Below are 25,312 nucleotides of genomic sequence, written 5' to 3'. Positions count from 1 at the left end.
AAGCAATCAGGAAGAGGAAATTGTGGCAGACACCAGCATAGAATAATCTGTGGCAGGAAGGTGGGCACTGTGACTGGCATTCAGAGAGACCTAGTGGGTCAAAAAGAAAGAGACTGTAAAGGATTCCTGCTGCACACTCCACATTAGGCTGCCCCATGGCTGCATTAGCTGTGCAGCACTGCACCTGTGATACCATTAATAGAAAGCATTACATATATGGGAATGTCCATAGGTATTATGCTTAGAAATCCCCCTTTAAGTCAGCCTGTAACTCCACGTCAGAGGACCTGCAGGCAGTGACTACTCCTGCCCGCACTGTGCCCTGGATACACAACTACCTGACAACCAGACGCTCGTGCGCAAGCGCAGAAGCTCCAGCTCCTCCTAGTGACAACTACCGCCGTGCGCAGCCTCCGTGGTCTCACTGGTCACTGCATCGCGCTTGTAGCAGCCCCGGCTAAAGATGGCGGACCCACGGGTGAGGCAAATAAAGATAAAGACCGGCGTGGTGAAGCGGTAAGTGCAGGGGGTGAGCGCCCTGAGCCGCTCTGCCTCCTAGGCCGGACACGAATAACCTGCGTACCTACTGAGCCTCGTACGTCTCCTCATGGTCCACGGGCCGCACCGCCAGACCATGAGTGACAGGGGGCGCGTACTTGACCTGGCCATTCGTTTCTGCTACAGGGCCAGTCTAGTGTATGTGCTGCGTACTACGTGTGGTGAAATGTCAGCCTCGCCCTGCCAGTCATCACGTGGTGACTAGGAAACGATGAGGCCTGGGTTGCCCATAGCAACCAATCACAGCACAGCTTTTATTTTTCAAGTGCGTGCTAGGAAATGAAAGCTGAGCAGTGATTGGTTGCTGTGGGCAGCTTAGGTTCTCTTTTAGAAAGTGATCATACATCTCCCTGCTGGTGTTCCTGGCCCATACCAAAGCCGCACCTCATTCGGAAGGCTGCATGTTAGCTTCTGTTTATTGCCACAGCACTAGGCCTGCACAATATATTGCCAAAGCAATCGCTATTAATCGCCATATCACAATCGCCAATTGGCCGACCCGAAAATGCTGCCATTATATTACCATATTTTTCGCTTTATAAGACAAACTCCCCCCCCCCCCCAAAAGTGGGGGGAAAATGGCAGTGCGCCTTATAAAGCGATGGTTGACTTTTTACGTGGTTGACACGAATGTATCGCCGGCCGCTATGCTGCACAGCGCGGCCGGCGATACATCAGTTACAGTGCGAGGAGGGAGGAGGGGCTGGAGGCAAGTCGTTATTTTAATGAACAAATGTTCTTTTATTTATTCTATTTTATTTATCTGTTCTGTGCAGTGCTATTAAAGGGAACCTGTCACCAAAAAAACGGATACTAAACTGTTAATAGTACCTTATAGTGCTGGAGAGTAGTTTCCTAATGCACTGTTTGATTGTTTAGCCGCATCTAGCCTCCTGGAGAAATCGTTGTTTTATTCAGCCGCTGCCCCCTGCTTCAAGTCAGGTTTGAAGTCAAGGGGGCAGCCGCCTAGGCGTCTCGAATGCTGCTCTCCCCGCCTCCATCTCAGTGCCGGGACCGCGCTCACAGCACGCATGCGCAGTAGATGGCAGACTTACATACTAGCGCAGTTAGAGAAGATGTCGGGCGCATGCACAGTAGAAACTGAAGCCGGCAGAGTGTACGAGCCGGGATCACGCTACAGCAGCCATCTACTGCGCATGTGTGCTGTGAGCGCGGTCACGGCACTGAGATGGTTTGACTTCAAACCTGACTTGAAGCAGGGGGCAGCGGCTGAATAAAACAACGATTTCTCCAGGAGGCTAGATGCGGCTAAACAATCAAATAGTGCATTAGGAAACTACTCTCCAGCACTATAAGGTACTATTAACAGTTTAGTATCCGTTTTTTAGGTGACAGGTTCCCTTTAAGAAAATGGCAAGTTTTGTATTTTGTACTTTTGCAGTAACGCAAATATGTTATTTAGGCCTTTTTCACACTTGCGTTATCCGGATCCGGCGTGTACTCCACTTGCCGGAATTACACGCCGGATCCGGAAAAACGCAAGTGTTCTGAAAGCATTTGAAGACGGATCAGTCTTCAAAATGCTTTGTGTTACTATGGCACCCAGGACGCTATTAAAGTCCTGGTTGCCATAGTAGGAGCGGGGAGCGGTATACTTACCATCCGTGCGGCTCCCGGGGCGCTCCAGAATGACGTCAGAGCGCCCCATGCGCATGGATGACGTGCCATGCGATCACTTCATCCATGCGCCTGGGGCGCCCTGACGTCACTCTGGAGCGCCCTGGGAGCCGCACGGATGGTAAGTATGCTGCTCCACTTTACCATGGCTGCCAGGACTTTAGCATCCCGGCAGCCATGGTAACCACTCTAAAAAAGCTAAACGTCGTATCCGGCAATGCGCCGAAACGACGTTTAGCTTAAGTCCGGATCAATGCCTTTCAATGGGCATTCATTCCGGATCCGGCCTTGTGGCAAATCTTCAGTTTTTTTTGGGCCGGAGCAAAAAGCACAGCATGCTGCGGTATTTTCTCCGGCCAAAAAACGTTCCGTTCCGGAACTGAAGACATCCTGATGCATCCTGAACGGATTTCACTCCATTCAGAATGCATTAGGATAAAACTGATCAGGATTCTTCCGGCATAGAGCCCCGACGACGGAACTCTATGCCGGAAGAAAAGAACGCAGGTGTGAAAGAGCCCTTAATTTAGTAAATTTAGTCCTGAGGACTGGAGTTGAGGAGCCTGAGCTAGGGCGTTCTGATCAGGGTGGATTTGATTTAAATCACTAGTCAGTAAGGGTTGATTTAAATCATAGTTTTTTACATAAAGATTCATATTTGGACAATTTTTCTATTGTACTTAGGAAGGAGAAAAATAATCATTACCTTAATAATAACAATTCAAATAGGATTTATTCAACTGAAACAATAACATTACAGCATGTTATTTGCTTAAACATCCATGTTTGTTAACTAATTTGGCTAAAGAAAAAAAAAAAAAAATATATATATATTTTAAGAAACTTAGACTGTCAGCCCAGCCTACACAAGAAAGTGATATTTTGAAGTGAAAGTGATGAAGAAATATTGTTTTATATTCTATTCACTGAACTTTAAACTTAGCACTGAAGGGGTTGATTCTGTATTTATAGATTCTGTAGTTATAGGATTAAGATCTTTTTCTCAACTCTTTTCACGTTATAAATTCAGTTTTGAGAACTCCAAAATTAAACCAAGCATCTGTGATAATATCTTGTAGGCAGAGAAACTACCCAGTAATCTTACAAAAACCTCTGGAAGAGCATGACATTGTGAATGGATTAATGGAATTTAACAAAAAAATTAAACATATACAGCCTTATTCTACATAATTAAAAAAGTCATCTTTATTTCATAATGAAATAACCTTTGGATGGTAATATATTTTCCTCAAAAAGCGTTTTATATAAAAAAAATCTGATTTAAATCAAAAAAATCTTTTTTTTTTTTTTTTAAATCATAGATTTTTATCCACCCTGGTTCTGACCCAGTTGTTGGAAACAGTGGTTATGTGAGGGCGCACACAGCGAACAGGCTCCAGATGGCCCAGGCAGGCCACCATTAGGCCTCATGCACACGGCCCTCTGTTAGAACTGCCTATTCTTGTCTGAATAGGACCGGCAGCAGAATGGACATACGGATGCAGACTTCAAACCGTGTGCTGTTCACATCTTTTGCAGCCCTATTGAAACGAATGGGTCTGCATCTGATCCGCATTTTTTGTGGACCAAAACCACAGTTGTGTGCATGAGCCCTTAGAGAGGATCATTTGATCTGCCAATAAGCAGGAGCAGCTCCTACATTTTATTTGTCCACCATCTATAGGCGGGTGGCACCTTCATTACACACCCCTGTCTCTGCCCGCACCACATTGAGGGTTGTTTCACACAGACCGGAGTTTAACGCTGGTCTTTGCTTCCCCTTGCACTGCTGTGGGATGCGCCTCATCACCCTCTACCGTCCGCGTCCCTGGAGTGAAATCTGCTCTAGCCCCTGACTGGAGTAGATTTCAAACATAATTTATGCTAGGCTCTCCGGCACATGCGCAGTGTCCCGGTGTCCTGCTGAACTCCGCTGTGAGATTTCCCTAAACCGTTGTTTTGCGCATGCGCAGATCGGCACGCCTCCTCACGTCATTTCCGGTGTGACCAGAAGTTATGAAGTAGTGAAATCTCAGTAGGGTAATGTAACGTTACACCGGCTCACTGAGAAGGCCGCACATGCTCAGTTTCATCCTTCAGCTGCCTCCTGAGCTGTGATAGGCAGAGCTGAGACACGCCCCCTTATCTGCAGCAGAATAGACACTCCCCTTGAGCCAATAATAGCTTAATAATACCAAGATCGGAATCTGTACATAGGGCTCATGTATCTAAGATTGCTCAGTCCTAAGTGCAGCGAGCAGTGCTTCTGAGTGCATCCTGGCATGTGGAACAAGACGGATCCGTCATGACTGACAATGTAAGTCAACAGTGATGGATTTGTTTTCTCTGACACAAAAGAAAATGGATCCATCCCCCGTTGACTTACAACGACGGATCCGTCATGGCTATTTTAGAGATAATACAACCAGATTTGTTTAGATCGGTTGCAGACGGTTGTATTATATACTGGATACGTTTTTGCTGATCCGTGACAGATCCAGCAAAAAATGCAGATGTGAAAGTAGCCTTATTGATGCTGAACTGAAAAATCCCATGGTAACTAAATTTCTAGAATATCCACAGTAGAGATCAGAGGCTGACCTCAGGTTTCTACAAGGAGGCGTTATACTGTATGGGGCATAGAAACATAGAATGTGTCGGCAGATAAGAACCACTTGGCCCATCTAGTCTGCCCACAAGGAGACGTTATACTGTATGGGGGCAGCCACAAGAAGACATTATACTATATAGGGGCAGCCACAAGGAGACGTTATACTGTATGGGGGGCAGCCACAAGGAGACGTTATACTGTATCGGGGGCAGCCACAAGGAGACGTTATACTGTACGGGGGGCAGCCACAAGGAGACGTTATACTGTACGGGGGGCAGCCACAAGGAGACGTTATACTGTATGGGGGGCAGCCACAAGGAGACGTTATACTGTATGGGGGGCAGCCACAAGGAGACGTTATACTGTATGGACAAGTTTTGACCATCCCCCCCCCCCCCCCAGGCAGGCAGGCAGGAAGGAAGGACCAGACCACAGGGCAGCAGAAGACAGACAGACATGGCATCTTTTATGTATGACACTTGGCCGTTCTATTCTATGTTTAAGGTCTCGTCTCTCTCACTCCTCGCAGGCCAAACTCTGTGTGTGGGACATGGAGAGACTTTTCCCGCCTGGCTGTTGTGCTCGCCTCTGCTGTTATCCGATTTCTGATGTCGGTGGGCGGAGACATGCATATGGGGAGCTAGGAGGAGCCGGGGTCGGCCGCTGCGGGCAGTAATGTGGTTGTGAGCACTGTTAGGCAGGATGTAGGGGCGGGAGGACACAGACTTAGAAGCGGTCAGCGCACATGTGACCGCTTCTATGACGTCACAATATACCGAAGTTATTAGGAAACAGCGATATCGCTGTTTCTTAATACCGCGGTAGATCGCTGAAACTGGTTTACCGCTCAACCCTAGCTGGGGTATACATGTGCTAACGCGGAGGTGGAGAGTGTGAATTATAGTGTCAGTTATCTCTGAGAACATGTGTTGTCGGTGTGGAGGAGGGTTCGTGCCGTGCCCATAAGTTAGTCTTTAATTGCATAAACCATCTTTAAATATGTCTTTTTCTATCCATTTGAAACTAATAATGGCTTTCAATTTGAAGTGGATAGAGAGTGCTGGGGCCAGGCAGAAACGGCCCTGACACTGTCCCGTTGTTTCCTTCCGGCTAAATGAAAGTGACATCAGTAGATTAGAATGAGGCTAAGACAATTCACATTGCAATTGTGTTAGTTTAACTTTAACAATCTTTTAACACTCTTGTTTAAATGTAGCTGACATACCATAATTACAAATCTGCAAGCCTTGATTAAAGAATTTTACATCTGAACCTATGGGGAGCATGGATAGAATTTTTTTTCCAAGAAACCCATTTTTTTTATTTTCCAAAGTTGATAACCTAGCCAAAATTCATTGCCATAATCTGGAAGCAGGAGGATAGGTAAGAAGATCTTAGGTTTTATTCACCTCAGTAATAGAAGAAAGGGGCTTCTGGGGTCGGGATGTTGGAACCTCAATGGTTTACCCAAAACTATTCCTTGGTTTACTTGGTGCATTGGAAACATGTAAAAGTTTGGAAAAATATGTCTCAAGTTCTGTTCAAAGTGCCATTGCCTTCAAGAAAACAGAGACCAGATGGGGAAATATTAGTCAGTGGGGTATGGTATGTTTCTCTGGCATCCCTCTGTATACTGTACAATTGATAGGAGGCTCTAGTACCCTGTTTGTCCATCTCTAACCTGGATACAAGATGAGATACGGTTGGGCATGGAGGCATAGAGGTTCCATATGGTATATTGTGGCACATTTGCCCACAGATGTTGCAGCTGAACCTGAAGATCCTGCACACTCGTAGGTTGCAGAAGCTGGTGTCCTAGATGGTCCCATAAATACTTGATTGGTGATAAATCTGGTTATCAGGCAGGCCAAGGAAGTGTTGTAATCTAGAGACATTGCTGGGAAACCCTTTCTGTGTGTGCTCGAGTATTATCCTACTGAAAAACCTCTGCCATGAGAGACAACACATGGCCGCAGGATGTCCTGCACATATCGCTGAGCTGTTACTGTCCTTCATATCACTACTGGGGGTGACTGACTGCCATATGCGATGGCTCTCCAGATTATCAGACCAGCAGTTGGGGCAGAGTGTTGCTTGACAGCAAAGCCAAGGTTGAAGCACTCGCCTCAAGACGTCCATACTTGAACCCAATAGTCATTGGATCCAAACTAGGGATCGACAGATATTGATTATTTTTTGGGGCCGATACCGATAATTTGTGAACCTTCAGGCCAATAGCAGATAATTTATACCGATATTTTGGGAATTTTCATTTTTGAAAATAAAATAAAAATTCCTACACAAATCTGCTGAAAATTAATGTATGTTGTTAATGTGTAGTGTGTGTTTTTTTTTTTTTTTTTTTAAATCTTCTTTCTTTTTCATTTATACTTAATATTTTGGTTTTTTTTTTTTAACTTTTTTTTTTTTTTTTTTTTTTACTAACTTTTAGCCCCCTTAGGGACTAGAACCCTTGTCCTATTCACCCTGATAGATCTCTATCAGGGTGAATAGGACCTCACACTGTCCCTGCTGCTCTGTGCTCTGTGCACACAGCAGCATGGAGCTTACCATGGCATCCAGGGCTTCAATAGCATCCTGGCTGCCATGGTAACCGATCGAAGCCCCAGGATTACACTGCTGGGGCTCCGATCGGAGGAGCAGGGGAGAGGGGATCCTGTGGCCACTGCCACCAAAGATTAAAACTGGGTGGGGGGCACCAATGTAGAGAAATCTCTCATTCATTCAAATTGAACAGGAGGCAGGAGCTGGCTGCAGAATGACATAGCCGGCTCCCGACCTCTATGAGCGGTAGCTGCACCTGAGGGGTTAATTACCGCGGATTGCAGCTACTGCTCATAGAGGTCGGGAGCCGGCTATGTGATTCTGCAGCCAGCTCCCGCCTCCTGTTCAATTTGAAAGAATGAGAGATTTCTCTTCATTGGTGGCGCAGTGACCACAGCCCCTCCCCTTCTCTTGTCCCCTGTCCTCCCATTGGTGGCAGCAGCAGCACAGGGGGAGGGAGACACTGCTTCCTTCTCCCCTGTGCTGCTGAGGGAACACGGACAGTGCTGACAACAGAGCGATCCTTGTTCCCGATTCGTTATCGGCAAAATAGATGCTGATAGTCGGTCGATCCCTAATCTAAACAGAACCTGTGGTTCCAGCCTGTAGCAATCCAGGTTTCTCTTTTACGACACCACTGCAAACGAAGACAATGGTGACTGACTGTCAGTGCCAAGTAATGCACGATGTGACACTAAATTTCCTCCTGCTAAGGCTAGTTTCACACTAGCGCTCGACTGCTCCAGCAGGGAGAGCTGTCTGGATCCGCATTATTTAACTATAGTGGGGACCAGCAGAGATCCAGCAGCGTTTTTAGTCCGGCGGATTCTCTGCCTATTGGCCGGGTTGTGGCCGGATCGCCGCTGGAACAACCTGCCATTGCTGTTGAGCACTAGTGGGAAACTAGCCTAAACGCATGGTCCAGGCAGAGAGAGGGATGTTATTAAGGTGCCACCAGTAAACTTTGGGAGCTGCTTGTGATTGTCAGTGGATCAACCTCTCTACTGGTGTCTGTCTGGGACGTCCGGAGCCCTTTCACTATATGCGGTTCCCGCACATAACTACTGCTCCCAACATCTATCAGCTAGGTCAGGACAACCTAGATGGCGAACAGTTCTTTGAAACGACCATCTATATTATTTTTTTTCAATCCAATGATGCACCCCCTCTCTGAGTCTTTCAAGTGGGCAAAATATCTTTGAGTGCATTGTAGAGGCATGTCTAGCAGTCGGCTATCTCTCACCAAGAGGTACACTATGCAAAAATAGGCTACGGGCGGGAAGTAGGGCTAGGCGACTCATTCGATTAGAGGCCTCAAAGGCAAATTGACAATTCAGTTTTTTTTTTACAGAATCGTAAAATAGATTTGGCCCACGCTGCCGCATCACTTGCCTTGCCTTCCCCACTGTCTTTTGCCTCGCTGACGCTCCCTCCAGCACCGCCGAACTATATATGTGTAGTAACCCCTGCAGTGCCATATATAACTGGCGGTGCAGGGGGTTAATATATACATAACCCCTGCACTGATGGTCAATATATGTGTAGCAACTGGAGATGAGCGAATTTCATATTTTGAAATTCGTTCACACTTTGGTTAAAGGTGAATTGCGTTATGGATTCTGTTACCACGGACCATAACGCAATTCTATGACGGAATGCATAACGGAATTCCTTTAGAGGCATTCTGTTATTCATTCCGTAATAATAGAAGTCTACGGGCTGCAAAACGGATCCGGCCAGTTTCCATTATGCTGGGAAGTCCTCTCCTGCCTAATGGAAACTGTCCCATAGACTTCTATTATGACGGAATGAATAACAGAATGCCTCTAAAGGAATTCCGTTATACATTCAGTCATAGAATTGCGCTATGGTCCGTGGTAACAGAATCCATAACGCAATTCACCTTTTAACCAACAAAGTGTGAACGAATTTCAAAATATGAAATTCGCTCATATCTAGTAGTAACCCCTGCACTGCCAGTCTATATATAAGAAATTTGAGATTCAAATTGAAAATCATCCATAGGATTGATTAAAAATCATGATTTTATTTTTTGGTAAACTCGCCCTGCCCTAGTGGGAAGCACTTTTTACGCCCTTTTCTGGCAAAATCCAGTGTCTAATCGGAGCACACCTGTAATCATTTACTTATGCTACATTCACATCTCCGTTTAGGTGATCCAGTGCAAATGCTGGATCAAATGTCGGCTCAAGAATGAAAACCATTGCATGCATTGGTTTTTGTCTGTCCGAAACTTGACATTTATGCTGGAAATCGACCGGATCACTACCGGACCTCATTGCAGTCAATGGAAATCCGACTGTGCTGGAACAGATCTGTTGTCCATATGTGAAGGAGGCCTAATCTGTCTAAGACATAACTACATGCTGAGTTCTGCTTAGTACTTTGATACAGTACAGGTGAAACTCGAAAAATGAGAATATTGTGCAAAGTTCATTTATTTCAGTAATGCAACTTAAAAGGTTAAACTAACATATGAGAGACTCATTACATGCAAAGTGAGATATTTCAAGCCTTTAGTTGTTATAATTTGGATGATTATGGCTTACAGCTTATGAAACCCCAAAGTTACAATTTTGAGGTACCCTTTGCTCAGGGGGTATGGATTAATTGGCTGACTAGAGTGTAGGGCTGCAACAATGAATCGACTTTATCGATAATATTCGATAACTGGATTCATTGTCAACGAAAACCGTTGTTGAATAATCGCCGATTCGTTGCTATGCGGGCGGTTTACTCAGCGCATCTTTATTTTACCTTACAATGAAGCTCCGGTAACAGGCAGAGCGGGCGGCGGCATAACGTCACTTACTCACGTGACGGGCCTGCTCAGCCTGTGTCATTCACTCACATGAGTGAGTGACGTTACGCCGCTCGCTCTGCCTGTTACCAGAGCTTCATTGTATTTGATTTTGTAAAGTATTAAAGATCAATTCATAACGCTGATTTAAAGTTTAAGTAAAAGTTACTGCAGGGTAACGGTTAAGGAATATCTTTTAGATATTGCTGTGAGCGGCGGGGCCGGTGTATTGGGACTCGGGAGACACTGTTATGGGGGAGATCTGTGGATGACACATATAGCATAAGATGCTATGTAGTGTCAGCCACAGATCCCCCCCCCCCCCACCACCATAGCAGTGTCATCCACAGATTCCCCCTCCCCATAGCAGTGTCATCCACAGATTCCCCCTCCCCATAGCAGTGTCATCCACAGATTCCCCCTCCCCATAGCAGTGCCATCCACAGATTCCCCCTCCCATCCACAGATTCCCCCTCCCCATAGCAGTGCCATCCACAGATTCCCCCTCCCCATAGCAGTGCCATCCACAGATTCCCCCTCCCCATAGCAGTGCCATCCACAGATTCCCCCTCCCCATAGCAGTGCCATCCACAGATTCCCCCTCCCCATAGCAGTGCCATCCACAGATTCCCCATAAAAGTTAAACTTGCAAGATCATACTTGTCTATCCCAAGTACATTCACACCATCGGAACGCCTCTTCTCTGCTACAGGCAATATAGCGTGTAAGAAGAGAGCTAGCCTCAGCCCTGACCATGTGGACATGTTGTCTTTTTTACATTGTAATGCAATTTTTTTTATAATTATGTAACTCTTAAATTTGTTTTAATATGGCCTTTGAACATAATTTTTCAAGTTAAATCATATAAACCCCTTTTTTTGTCATTTTGGTGGTTTTTCCCGATTAATCGATTAAATTATCGACAACTAATCGATTATTCAAATAATCGTTAGCTACAGCCCTACTAGAGTGTGACACTTTGAGCCTAGAATATTGAACCTTTTCACAATATTCTAAGTTTTAAGTTGCATTACTGAAATAAATGAACTTTTGCACGATATTCTTTTTTTCGAGTTTTACCTGTAATTCATGTGAATTAAAGAATTGGATTTGGATACAGCAATCTGAATCTGATTCGCTCAACCATAGTGAAAATATGTCATCTCAAGCATATTCCGTAAGTATTAGGCCTTTTACAATAAGGGTACTTTCACACTTGCTTTGTTTGATTCCGGCAGGCAGTTCCGTTGCCTGAACTGGCTGCCTGATCAGGCAAACTGTATGCAAACGGATGTCATTTTTTCTGACTGATCAGGCATTTTTCAGACTGATCAGGATCCTGATCAGTCAGAAAAATGCATTGCAAAAACGGATCCGTTTTTCCGGTGTCATTTTTAAAGGCCTGCGCATGCGCAGACCGGAAGGACGGATCCGTCCTTCCGGTATTTTGAATGCCGGATCCGGCACTAATACATTCCTATGGAAAAAAATGCCGGATCAGGCATTCAAAATACCGGAATGCCGGATCCGTCCTTCCGGTCTGTGCATGCGCAGACCTTTAAAAATGAAAAAAAAAACGGATCTGTTTTGCCTGATGACACCGGAAAAACGGATCCGGTATTGCAATGCATTTTTCTGACTGATCAGGCATTCAGGCAAGTCTTCAGTTTTTTTCGCGAATGCATGGGGATATGCCTGATCAGTTATTTTCCGGTATAGAGCCCCTGTGACGGAACTCTATGCCGGAAAAGAAAAACGCAAGTGTGAAAGTACCCTAAGGCTGACGAACACATAGGGGAATATCTGAAGTCCGATTTACGTGAGTCTAAGGCCTCATGCACACTGCCGTGTTTCACGGCCGTATGCGGGCCGTGGAACCGCGGCCTGGATCCCTCCTGAGAGCAGGAGCGCACGGCGTCACTGGTTGCTATGACGCCGTGCGCTCCCTGCTGCCGGCACAGTACAGTAATACACTGGTATAGATCATACCAGTGTATCACTGTACTGTGCCGGCAGCAGGGAGCGCACGGCGTCATAGCAACCAGTGACGCCGTGCGCTCCTGCTCTCAGGAGGGATCCAGGCCGCGGTTCCACGGCCCGCATACGGCCGTGAAACACGGCAGTGTGCATGAGGCCTAAGTTGGAGTACTGTATGCCATATTTATCTAATGTCTCATGTTGTTTGATAAATTTGTCTTATCCTTAAATCTAATTACACTTCTGTCTAGAGAAGCTCCTCCAGTTTTCATACCCCACCCTTCTACTGGAGCGAGACTGCGACTTTTTTTAACATAGCTCACCACACCCACCTTTCCACCCATATTTCAAAACAGGAGTGAGTGGTATAAAAATGCAACACGTCAAAAATATTTAGTCAGAGTCGAAAAAGGCGTAAAAGACCTATTTAGTAAATAAAGACAAGATAAATCAGTGCCCTAATAAATAAAAAATAATAATAATCAGTGCCTTAGGGCTCATGCACGCGAACGTATTTTCTTTCCATGTCCGTTCTGCTTTTTTGCCGACCATATGCGGAACCATTAATTTCAGTTTTGTGTTGGCAAAAACTTCAGATGAGAAGGGTCTAGGGGGATCTGGAAAACGGATCCACAAAAAAAGAACGGAAGTTACTCCATGTGCATTCTGTGTCCGCATGTCCATTCCGCAAAAAAAATAGAACATGTCCTATTATTGTCCACACTACGGACAAGTATAGGGCTGTTTTCTTTGAGGCCAGCTGTTCCGTTCCGCAAAATACAGAATCCACACGGACAACATCCGTATTTTTTGCAGAACGCAAAATACATACGGTCGTGTGCATGAGCCCTTAATCTTTTTCTGTAGACTGGGTACTCTACAGTTTTTTACTGGATGTTACATGGGATTGAATGAGACTTTGAAAATCACATGGAATAAACAATAATTACAGTTTTCTGTAGTATCTAGTTTGCAAGCATTTTCTACAATTGATTGATAGGTCATCAGATTCGGGGATACTGGAAAAGGATGAGATCTGCACATACATGGCGGTGCGTGCTTGTAGAGGACGTACGTCAATCTATTTCAAAGGAGAAATCCACGGCACACCAATTTTTTTTCTTTTTCAGAAGATGCTTTTAATATATAACTTTTTATTTTGCATCATTTTGTTCCATCCAGCGAAAGTGTCAATGTAACCGGACATAAAAGAAACCCCAACGTTTCAGTCGGGTAATGATCTTTATCAAGGGATCTGTGGCCCCAGTTGGACATGTGTGCACACATGTCCAATTGAGGCCACAGATCCCTTGATAAAGGTCATTACTCGACCGAAACGTTGGGGTTTCTTTTATGGCCATTGTGGGGACTCGCTGTGGTAGAACGGATTAGCGGACGCAGTATAGAGGCAAAAACATGTTCTTTGGATCAGTTCAGTGTTTTATTCACACTTTAGGCAAGTGACAAAACAAGCAGTCATATTTTAAAAAAAAAAGTCACCTTGCGGTATTGGTGGTAATTTACACCATGCCGCAATTCTGCCTCAGAGTCCTTGACCATAGCAGCACCAACCTGTTTTCACGCCAAACAGGTAGCAAGCCTTCATCCAGACACAAGGCTCCCAGATCCCAACGCAGAGACATGGCTTCTGAGCCCAGCTGCCTATTTAAGGACAGCCAGGTGCTGCCAAAACCCGGACCGGCACTTAAAATCCAGTCTGGTATTTGACCTCACCTGGCTGTAAATCAGCCCAGCAGCACATGCTGGGAAGAAAATACCTGTTTTCCCAGACAAAACCTCTCACTGTCACAAAGGTTACAGTGACACTTTCTCTGGATTGAACAAAATGATGTAAAATAAAACGTTATGTATTAAAAGCATCTTCTGAAAAAGAAAAAAATTGGTGTGCCGCGGATTTATCCCCAAATCTGATTCAAAGGAGATGACTCTTGCCACCTCCACTGATCAACTTTTTGAAGAGCCCGCGCCCTGTTTACTAGTCACATGGCCTAGGCACAGCTTGGTCCCATTGAAGGGAATAGGCCTGAGCTGCAATACCAAGTATAGCATCTATACTATGAATGGCGATGTGCTTGGCAAGCTTTGAGGAGGACGCATCGCTCACCGGAGCACTGTAGTCTCTTCAAACAGTTCAGAGTTGGACCCCCATCAATCTGGTATTAAAGGGGTTGTCAAAGTTATATTTATTGATGACCTATCCCCAGGATAGGTCATCAATATCAGATCGGTGGGGGTCCGACACCTGGCACCCCCTCCGATCAGCTGTTTGAAGAGAAGGAGCGCGCCGTACCAGCGCTGCCTCCTCTTCACTGTTTACCTTCTAGCCGTTGCATCTGCAGTGGTGAGCAGGTGTAATTACACCCAAGCCGTCCCATTCATTTCAATAGGAAGGCTTGGGTGTAATTACACCTGCTCACCACTGCAGATGTAACGGCTAGAAGGTAAACAGTGAAGAGGAGGCAGCGCTGACACCGCGCACGCCTTCTCTTCAAACAGCTGATCGGAGGGGGTGCCGGGTGTCGGACCCCGCCGATCTGATATTGATGACCTATCCTGAGGATGGGTCATCAATAAATATAACTTGGACAACCCCTTTAATGACTTTTCTTGAGGATAGACCATCAAAATCCTGGACAACCCCTTTAAAAAATAATCTGTATAGTGTGGCATACATGATGCAGATGTGTAACAGGGTGAATATTCCTGGAGGCATTAATAACATAGAAAAAGATTTATCTTCTCTGGATAAGTGGTCCGAACCATGCAAACTGCAGTTAGATGTGTCCAAGTGCAAAATAATGCTCTTGGGGAGAAGGAATCCTCAGTCTGAGTATCATTTTGGCAGTTTTGTGTTGGCAAAAACATCAGAAGAGAAGGATCTAGGGGTCCTGATATCAGACGGCTTCAAAATGAGTGCACAGTGTGAGCAGGCAGCGGGGAGAGATTGTGAGGCCTCATCTGGAGTACTGTGTCCAGTTCTGGATACCCCACCTACAAAAACCTAAAGATACAATGGAATGAGTGCAGGCGGGGTACAAAAATGGTGGAGGGTCTGAAGCATAAAACGTATCAGGAGAGGCTTAAAGGGAACCTGTCACCGGGATTTTGTGTATAGATCTGAGGACATGGGTTGCTAGATGGCCACTAGCACATCCGCAATACCCAGTCCCCATAGCTCTGTATGCTTTTATTGTGTAAAAAAAACTGATTTGATACATATGCAAATTAACCTGAGATGAGTCCTGTATGTGACTCATCTCAGGGACAGGACTCATCTCAGGTTAATTTGCATATGTATCAAATCGTTTTTTTTACACAATAAAAGCACACAGAGCTATGGGGACTGGGTATTGCAGATGTGCTAGCGGCCATCTAGCAACTCATTTCCTCAGCTCTATACACAAAATCCCGGCGACAGGTTCCCTTTAAAGGGGTTTTTCGAGACTTAAAGGAGTTGTCTTAATTCAGTAAGTGGCATTTATCATGCAGAGAAAGTTAATACAAGGGCTTACTTAATGTATTGTGATTCTCCATATTGCCTCCTTTGCTGGCTGGATTCATTTTTCCATCACCTTATACACTGTTCGTTTCTAGGGTTACAGACCACCCTGCAGTCCATCAGTGGTGGTCGTGCTTCCACAATATAGGAGAAAGCGTCAGCCTTTCTGATGGCTGGGAGCACACATAGGTTGGTGATTGATTGCAGGGTGGTCTGTAACCATGGAAACGAGCAATGTATGTGATGGAAAAAGGAATCCAGCCAGCAAAGGAAGCAATATGGATAATCACAATACATTAGTAAGTGGCTTGTATTAACTTTCTCTACATAATAAATGCCACTTACTGAATTGACACAACCCCTTTAAATACCTCTGGATAGGTCGTCAGTATCGGATCGCAGTATCGCCACGGCCTTCTCTTGGCTTTCCCAAACCCAGTGATGTCACATTCTTCGATCACGTGGCTTAGGTGCAGCTTAGCCCCATAGAAGTAAATGGGGCTCAGCTGCGATACCAAGCACAACCGCTAAGCTATGTACGGCACTGTGGTAGGGGAGCGGAGAGAAGGGCGATGCGCTCATAGGAGCACCGGTGCCTTCTGAATCAGCTGATAGGCAGGGGTCCTGGGTGTCGGATCCCCAGCGATGAGATACTGATGACCTATCCCTAGGATCGGTCATCGGTATTTAAAGGGGTTTTCCGAGTTATGAAAAAAAATATATAGCACTGTAAATCTGATAGGCAGCAATATATAACTAAGGCTACTTGCACACTTGCGATCGGGGTTCCACTTGTGAGTTCCGTTTGAAGGCTCTCACAAGCGGCCCTGAACGGATCCGTACAGCCCCAATGCATTCTGAGTGGATGCGGATCCGCTCAGAATGCATCAGTATGGCTACGTTTGGCCTCCGCTCCGCTCAGCAGGCAGACACCCGAACGCTGCTTGGAGCGTTTTCGTGTCCGTCTGGCTGTGCAGAGCCAAACGGATCCGTCCAGACTTACAATGTAAGTCCATGGGGACGGATCCGTTTGACGTTGGCACAATATGGTGCAATTTCAAACGGATCCGTCCCCTATTGACTTTCAATGTAAAGTCTGGACGGATCCGTCTGACTACCAATTGGACTTTTTTCTGAAATATAATGCAGACGGATCCGTTCTGAACGGAGCCACCGCCTGCATTATATGAGCGGATCCATCTGTGCAGATACCAGACAGATCCGCTCCGAACGCAAGTGTGAAAGTAACCTAAGCAAGTTTTAGGTAAAAATAATCTCTAATCTCATTTTCCTGGTTCTTATCTGGTCCTTTTGTTTACCTGTAATAACAACAATCTTTGTCCCTCCCCCTGCTCTGCAAAGGGAGTGAATACAAGTCCTGCCCTGAGTAACATGTCTGCCTGCTGGGAGACTTCGCAGCATGTTGTGCAGTGGATATAAAAAGTCTACACACCCCATTCAAGTCAAAGGGACCGCTAAAAAACACGGAGGCACACAAGATTGTCGTCCACGTCCGTTTTTTTCCTATCATTTGCATGGCAAACCTGTCTTAGATTTTTTTTAACTTTCCTTTGTCTGGTGGTCCTCCAAAAATAAAGGAAGACACACGGAAACAAAAACGGATCACGGAACAACAGAACCCCATTTTGCGGAACGGAACACAACAACGGTCGTGTGCATGAGGCCTAAGTGTGCACACCCTTAAACTAATACTTTGTTGAAGCACCTTTTGATTTCAATACAGCACTCAGTCTTTGTGGGTATGAGTCTATCAGCATGGCACATTTGACTTGGCAAGATTTGCCCACTCTTCTTTGCAAAAACACTCCAAATCTGTCAGATTGCGAGGGCATCTCCTGTGCACAGCTCTCTTCAGATCACCCCACAGATTTTCAATCGGATTCAGGTCTGGGCTCTGGCTGTGCCATTCCACAACTTTAATCTTCTTCTGGTGAAGCCATTCCTCTGTTGATTTGGATGTATGCTTTGGGTCGTTGTCATGCTGAAAGATGAAGTTCCTCTTCATGTTAAGCTTTCTAGCAGAAGCCTGAAGGTTTTGTGCCAATATAGACTGGTATTTGGAACTGTTCATAATTCCCTTTAGCTTAACTAAGGCCCCAGTTCCAGCTGAAGAAAAACAGCCCCTTGGCATGATGCTGCCACCACCATGCTTCACTGTGGGTATGGTGTTCTTTTGGTGATGTGCAGTGTTGTTTTTGGGCCAAACATATCTTTTGGAATTATGGCCAAAAAGTTCAACCTTGGTTTTATCAGACCATAACACCTTTTCCCACATGCTTTTGGGAGACTTCAGATGTGTTTTTGCAAAATGTAGCCTGGCTTGGATGTTTTTCTTTGTAAGAAAAGGCTTTAGTCTTGCCACTCTACCCCATAGCCCAGACATATGAAGAATACAGGAGATTGTTGCCACATGTACCACACAGCCAGTACTTGCCAGATATTCCTGCAGCTCCTTTATTGTTGCTGTAGGCCTCTTGGTAGCCTCCCAGACCAGTTTTATTCTCCTCTTTTCATCAATTTTGGAGGGACGTCCAGTTCTTGGTAATGTCACGGTTGTGCCATATTTTCTCCACTTGATGATGACTGTTTTCACTGTGTCCCATGGTATATCTAATGCCTTGGAAATTCTTTTGTACCCTTCTCCTGATTGATACCTTTTAGCAATGAGATCCCTGTGATCCTTTTTTTGTTTGGAGCACAACCCCCTGATTAATTTGTATAGATACACACCCCTATAAAATGATGTGTGAGTCACTTGTAAACTTTTATGTAGCTTGATAAAGACTTAGTTGTCGAAACGCCGCTGCTGTACATCTTGGTGTAATAAAGAACACTGAACCTGGAAGCTTTGAGAGTGCCGTGACCTTTTTCATTTTTTCATGGCTTTTTGGGGGGTCCCTGAGGCCGGGACCTGACGCCACGAGCACCGCCGCAAGCCTTTAAATGGTTTCAAGTAAGTGGTGCTGTCCTACCATACATTTTTCTGTTCTTCGTGGGCCTGAGGACTTGCACACTGTTCATGGACTGAAAAGATTTTTTTACATTCATTCATGGATTTGAGCGGCATCAGCAAAATGGATACACCAAACGGCTCTGTTTATTCAAGTGAACAAATCATTCACATCCTAAGTGGCGATGATGGGGAGGGAGCCTTCCTGAACAAACCGACTGCAGATTCGATCAAGCAGAGGTTGGTGAATGAAAGGAAACAGCTTATTAATACGGAAGTGCACCTCTCAACCCTGAGAGAATATTAAAGGGTGAGTCGCATACCTCGTGGTCTGAGGACCCACCTCAGGCCAATTCTATTCCCTGACAATCAAGATTTTTTTCAACAAGTTCATGGAAATGGCAAATCGTTTTTCTATGGACATTATGCTATTAAATATGGAATTTCTACAGAAGGACATAGTAAGGATTAACACAAAGGTCGAGGAATATGAGGAGCAGTTAAAATTAACAACTAGTGTTCAGGACTATGAAAAATTTCTTGAACAAATAAAAGGGACTTGCATAAGTACCGTTCAAATATTGAAGAAACTAAGAGACAAAAATGGTCCAGAGATCAGGAGGATTATGCCAAGGGTAACATCTATAAAAGGGCACAGTTTGAAGGCAAAAAATCTAGGTCACAGAAGACCCGTAGGGTACAGAGGCCGAGAGGACGGTGTACGGACTTAACGGACACAGACTCTTCCACTGAACGTGGTAACGGGATTGATTTTTTTTAGGACTGGGACTACCAAGAGACACAGGAGAAGGAGGGGAGGACGTAAACGCCACAACTACAGAAAAGGAATCCAGGAATGCCCGTTTGACGCGGTCAGCCAAACCACCCGTGGGAACCAAAACTCCTGTATTACAACAGGGGAAGAAAGGTGCACAGAAGAAAACACTATGAACGGGACTACACTGGTGGTAAATATCTCCTCCTATGTTCTTACTGATGTAGAACTAAGGGTACTGAATAAGGGACTTTCTTTCTGCCCAACATCTACGGTTGATTGGTTTCAAAATGAGATAGATATGCTACATTTTTTCAGACTTATCAAGTTGAGTCTTCTTTGATGGTCAAAAACCTAGGGATGGATTTCCTCCAGAGGTTTCTGAAGACATTGAGCATAGCACCCTGACTTTGACTGACCTGGGGTTGCATGTTAAGAGTGATTTTCAACCCCCTGTGTACCATAAAGCAATAGACACCTTTGTGTCCTTGGTCCGGTCGGATATCACCAAAATGAGACAACAAACTAAATATGGGGGGAGCTCCAACCTGACCAAGGAGGAAAGATCTGCATTGACCTCCCTTAGCCGGCGCAAAGAACTTACGATCAAAGCAGCCGACAAGGGAGGGGCAATAGTAGTGATGAATACTACCAAGTATGTCGCTGAAATAGAAAAACAGCTACAAGACACAGAAGTCTATAGACAAGTTGATGGGGATCCAAAATTTGGTGTGATGAAAAAAATCTAAATCTTGGTAGACAATGCCTATGCCAATAATATCATTGATGCAAAACTCCACAGTTACTTGATACAGAAACACCCGGTTACACCCACTCTATATATCTTGCCAAAGATTCATAAAGATTTGTACAATCCACCCGGACGTCCCATAGTGGCGGGAATAGATTCTGTCTTTGCCCCTGCAGCTGTGTTCATCGACAAATTGTTGAGGACTTCAGCTACAGGGGCCAAATCATATGTAAGGGACACAACAGATTTTCTCAATAAACTCCAACAATTAACATTTGGTGCGAGTGATAGACTGGTTTCCTTTGATGTCACCAGTCTATACACTCGCATCGAACATGAAAGGGGCTTAGAGGCCGTTCAGTGGGCCTTGCGACACACTGATTACCCTGCTGTACTATGTGAGTTTGTTAGTTCATTGTTGGAAATTTTATTGACATGTAACTATTTCAGTTTTCATTTTCTACAGCCAAAATCGTGGGACCGCCATGGGGTCAAATATGGCCCCGACATACACCAACATTTACATGGCATATGTGGAGTCGTCGTCTATATACCCATCCACCCTTTTCCAATTTGTGGGCGGGTGGATGAGGTATATAGACGACATCTTCCTCATATGGACAGGGACGGACGCGGCCTTACAGGATTTTCATGACTATCTCAATAGCATCCATACGCAATTGAAGTTCACTAGAGTGGACTCGACACACTCTTTACAATTTTTAGATACATCAATATATGTGACGGAGATGGGTCTACAAACAGACCTTTTTGTAAAACCAACAGACCGAAACAATATGTTGCATTTTGACAGTGCGCACCCTAAGAATATGTTGAGTTCTCTCCCATATAGCCAACTTCTTGGGGTGAGACGCATCATCTCGGATGAAGATATTGTAGACAACAGATTGCAGGCAATGAGTTCTAAATTTGTAGCCAGGCAATACCCAAGAAAGTTGGTTAAGAGACATCTTGACAAATTCAGACAACAGACACGGGCACATCTGCTGACCACGACCAGCACAAAGTCTGAGAATAGGAGGTTACCCTTTGTGTCTACCCACTCAGTTTTGAGTAAGCAAATAGCAGGTACGCTTAGACGCAATTGGCTGATTCTAACACGCTCTTTTCCGGACATTGTGGCGTTTCAGACACCACCGCTCATGTCCTATAGGAGGTCCAAAAATTTGGGGGACGAGTTAGTACACTCCTTTCTGCAGAGGCCTGACGAGTCACGCATCTCCAGAAAGGGTTGCTATCCCTGCCTCAATTGCTGCAACTGCAATAACTTATTGAAGGGTCAAACTTTTTCATCCTCGCACTGGAAAGAAATATGAAATAAAGGGTTTTTTTCACATGTTCCTCCGACTATGTAATCTATACACTGCAGTGCCGGGCTGCTGCTTATCGCTCTCTCGTTGGATTCTTGAGGAAAAACATTAACCCCTTTAACTGCAGACTCGGGGCTGAAGTCTTTACTTTGTAGCTGCAGGCAGTGAGGAGACAAATGCTGGACAGAGCTGACAGGCTAGAGGAGTTCTGCAGAGCCATAAATCACTGCAAAAGGTGCACCACAATGATATGCAACTGACAATATCCCCCAGGCTGATGTTAAAAACTGAGACTTTAGCCAATTTATTCCTGTCATGAACACAACAGAGCCTTTTTGCATCACCGGCGTCAAGGTATCTCAGTGTGGCATGGGTCCTACCACTAGACTACCTACGGTGTGTGAACACGGTGCAACAGAATGTTACCATGTGTTTGGGGTTTTTGAGCATTTCCTCCCATTCAGGCCACTTTATTTTAGTGATTTTTCTTTTATATGTATGGAATGTGCCATTGTGCAATGCTGGTAGCCTGTGTCACATGGCCTGTTATAGGTGGTATCCCTGCTCCCACTGCCTGAGTGATCTCACTATGGAGGTATGTGGGAGCTTGGCTGTGAGCAGGGACGTAGCTAAAGGCTCATGGGCCCTGGTGCAAGATTTCAGCTTGGGGCCCCCCTTCCCTCAGTGCTTTGTGACCAGGGAGGCAAAAATTGAAACTGCACCCCCCAACCCCCCTCATGCCAAATTCTTGACCTAACCCCTTCCCTCCAACCAGAGGTGTAACTTGACCAGCAAGCATTTTCTATAATACTGGTGTCTTCTTATGTGGCACAAGGGTCTATGGGCCCCCTCAGGCTCCTGGGCCCGGTAGCGACTGCTACCTCTGCACCCCCTATAGCTACGCCCCGCTGTGAGTTAGATCTTAGCATCATTCAGACCGTGTTCACACACCGTAGGTAGTCTAGTGGTAGGACCCATGCCACACTGAGATACCTTGACGGTGATGCAAAAAGGCTCCGTTGTGTTCATGACAGGAATACATTGGCTAAAGTCTCAGTTTTTAACATCAGCCTGGGGGATATTGTTAGTTGCATATCATTGTGGCGCACCTTTTGCAGTGATTTATGGCTCTGCAGAACTCCTCTAGCCTGTCAGCTCTGTCCAGCATTTGTCTCCTCACTGCCTGCAGCTACAAAGTAAAGACTTCAGCCCCGAGTCTGCAGCTAAAGGGGTTAATGTTTTTCCTCAAGAATCCAGCGAGAGAGCAATAAGCAGCAGCCCGACAGTGCAGGGGGCATGGCCAGCACAGTGACATCTCGTGTACAGACACAGATCTCCTCTCTCAGGCTTGTGCCTGAAACCTCCTCAGAGCAGGGAGAGAAGCTGACATCACAGGTCATGTGACCCTCAGTGAAATCTGAGAAACCAGCCACTGGAGATAAAGTAAGTGAATTGTAAAGTCCTTACATTTTGTCTAGTTAGAAACATACAAAGAACTAAGGGCCCATTCACACATCTGTAGTGTATTGCGGATGCGCAATACACCCGGCCGGCACCCCCATAGAAATGCCTATTCTTGTCCGCAATTGCAGACAAGAATAGGACATGTTCTATTTTTTTTCCGGAGCCGCGGACTGGAAGATCGGTGGCGTGCGCCTGAAATGCGCATCCCATAGAGAATGAATGGGTCCGCAGCCGTTCCGCACAATTGCGGACGTGTGAATGGAGCCCTAATCTGTATAGGCTTCAGGTAAGAAGGGAAAAATAGCAACATGATCGAAACCTTTAAATATGTTAAAGGGCTTCTGTCACCCCACTAAAGTCATATTTTTTTTTTTGGGCTAGTTACATTCCTTATAGTGCGATATATGAGAATATAATGTTGTTACTTACTTTTATTCGGCCGTTTCTTAAGAAAACGAAGTTTTATAATATGCAAATCAGGTCTCTACCAGCAAGTAGGGCGTCTACTTGCTGGTAGCCGCTGCAAAAAAACGCCCCCTCGTTGTGTTGATTGACAGGGCCAGCCGCGATCTCCTCCTCCGGCCGGCCCTGTCAGCATTTTAAAAATCGCGCGCCTCTGTTCATTCGGCGCAGGCGCTCTGAGATGAGGAGGCTCGTCTCCTCAGAACTCCCTTAGTGCGCCTGCGCCGATGACGTCTTCTCTTTCGGTGATGTCATGGGCGCAGGCGCACTGAGGGAGTTCTGAGGAGACAAGCCTCCTCATCTCAGAGCGCCTGCACCGAATGAACAGAGGCGCGCGATTTTTGAAATGCTGACAGGGCGGGCCGGAGGAGGATTTCGCGGCTGGCCCTGTCAATCAACACGACAAGGGGCGGTTTTTTGCGGCGGCTACCAGCAAGTAGACGCCCTACTTGCTGGTAGAGACCTGATTTGCATATTATAAAACTTCGTTTTCTTAAGAAACGGCCGAATAAAAGTAAGTAACAACATTATATTCTCATATATCGCACTATAAGGAATGTAACTAGCCCAAAAAAAATATATGACTTTAGTGGGGTGACAGAAGCCCTTTAAATGCATACATAAGGTTCAGGGGAGTGGGGCACAATCTACAATTAGTTGGGTGGGATCAGAACCAATGTCGGGAAATGTTTTTACACTGAAAGAGTGGTTGAAGCTTGGAACAACATACCAGCAGATGTGGTTGGGAAATCTACAGTAAGTGAATTAAAACACGTCTGAAGGCAAATAAGAAATAAGGGCAGACTGGGTGGACCTTGTGGTCTCTTTCTGCTGTCAATCTTCTGTGGTTTATTATACTGGGATCTGTACTCAATAAGAAGGCAAAGACACATATGGCCAGTATACATTTTGCCGCCATTTTTAGTGCCACTGCTTGTTGGCCTACAGTTCAGAGGTTGGGAGGTTACTGTACATCTCCTGTCTGATTTTTGCTGTAGTTTGTGAATGTCACTCGTATTGTCCTTGCGGCAGACAATGCTTTATGCTTCTATAAAATGTAAATTTACTTTAAATGCCCAATTTGAATAAGAGTAATGAAGTAAAAACAGGAAACCTTCTAAGGTAATTGGTGGCTTTGTTTGTTAGCAGTGGGCACGGAAACCATGACGATTTATTACTATAGATGGTATGGTGTGATTGTTGTATAAGTTAAGGTGTGTAATTGTTGAAGAAGCCAGCATGTGTCCATAAAGCAAATGTCATGCCTGGCATAGTTCTCCAAATGCTTGCGGACGATTTAATGAATGGATATGAGAGCAGCGAGCATTTTGAGAAAGCGCGTTAAAAAAAATAAAAAATAAACTGGTTCTATGACTCTTATATTCTCCCTAATATCGGAAAATTAAGAATATGATAATCTTTAAAAAAAAAAAAATATGTCATCTAGTAGTATGCCCTGGGTGGGGAGTGAAAGCAGCTTCTAGTTTCTAACTTTTTGGACTTGTTTTCTATTGATGTGTGCATGTAAGGCTACTTTCACACTTGCGCTTGATCGGATCCGTTCTGAACGGATCTGATCATATTAATGCAGACGGAGGCTCCGTTCAGTACGGATCCGTCTGCATTAATAACTTAGAAAAATTTCTAAGTGCGAAAGTAGCCTGAGCGGATCCGTTCAGATTTTCAATGTAAAGTCAATGGGGGACGGATCCGCTTGAAGATTGAGCCATATGGTGTCATCTTCAAGCGGATCCGTTCCCATTGACTTACATTGTAAGTCTGGACGGATTCGAAAGCCTCCGCACGGCCAGGCGGACAGCTGAACGCTGCAAGCAGCGTTCAGGTGTCCGCCTGGCCGTGCGGAGGCG

At 45.3% G+C, this 25,312-nt stretch overlaps 1 protein-coding gene across 1 annotated transcript in view; it reads left to right on the top strand.

Moving 5' to 3' along the window:
- The first annotated feature begins 368 nt into the window (after positions 1-368).
- TBCA (tubulin folding cofactor A) overlaps positions 369-25,312 on the top strand; it is a 56,980-nt gene continuing 32,036 nt past the window's right edge. Inside the window, exon 1 of the mRNA XM_044292133.1 lies at positions 369-516. Coding sequence (XP_044148068.1) covers positions 464-516 — 53 coding nt within the window. The 5' untranslated portion in view covers positions 369-463. The remainder of the gene's footprint in view (positions 517-25,312) is intronic.

The sequence above is a fragment of the Bufo gargarizans genome, chromosome 1 (assembly GCF_014858855.1).
Source record: "Bufo gargarizans isolate SCDJY-AF-19 chromosome 1, ASM1485885v1, whole genome shotgun sequence".
NCBI lineage: Eukaryota > Metazoa > Chordata > Amphibia > Anura > Bufonidae > Bufo > Bufo gargarizans.
This window is presented reverse-complemented; position numbering and strand designations above follow the sequence as displayed.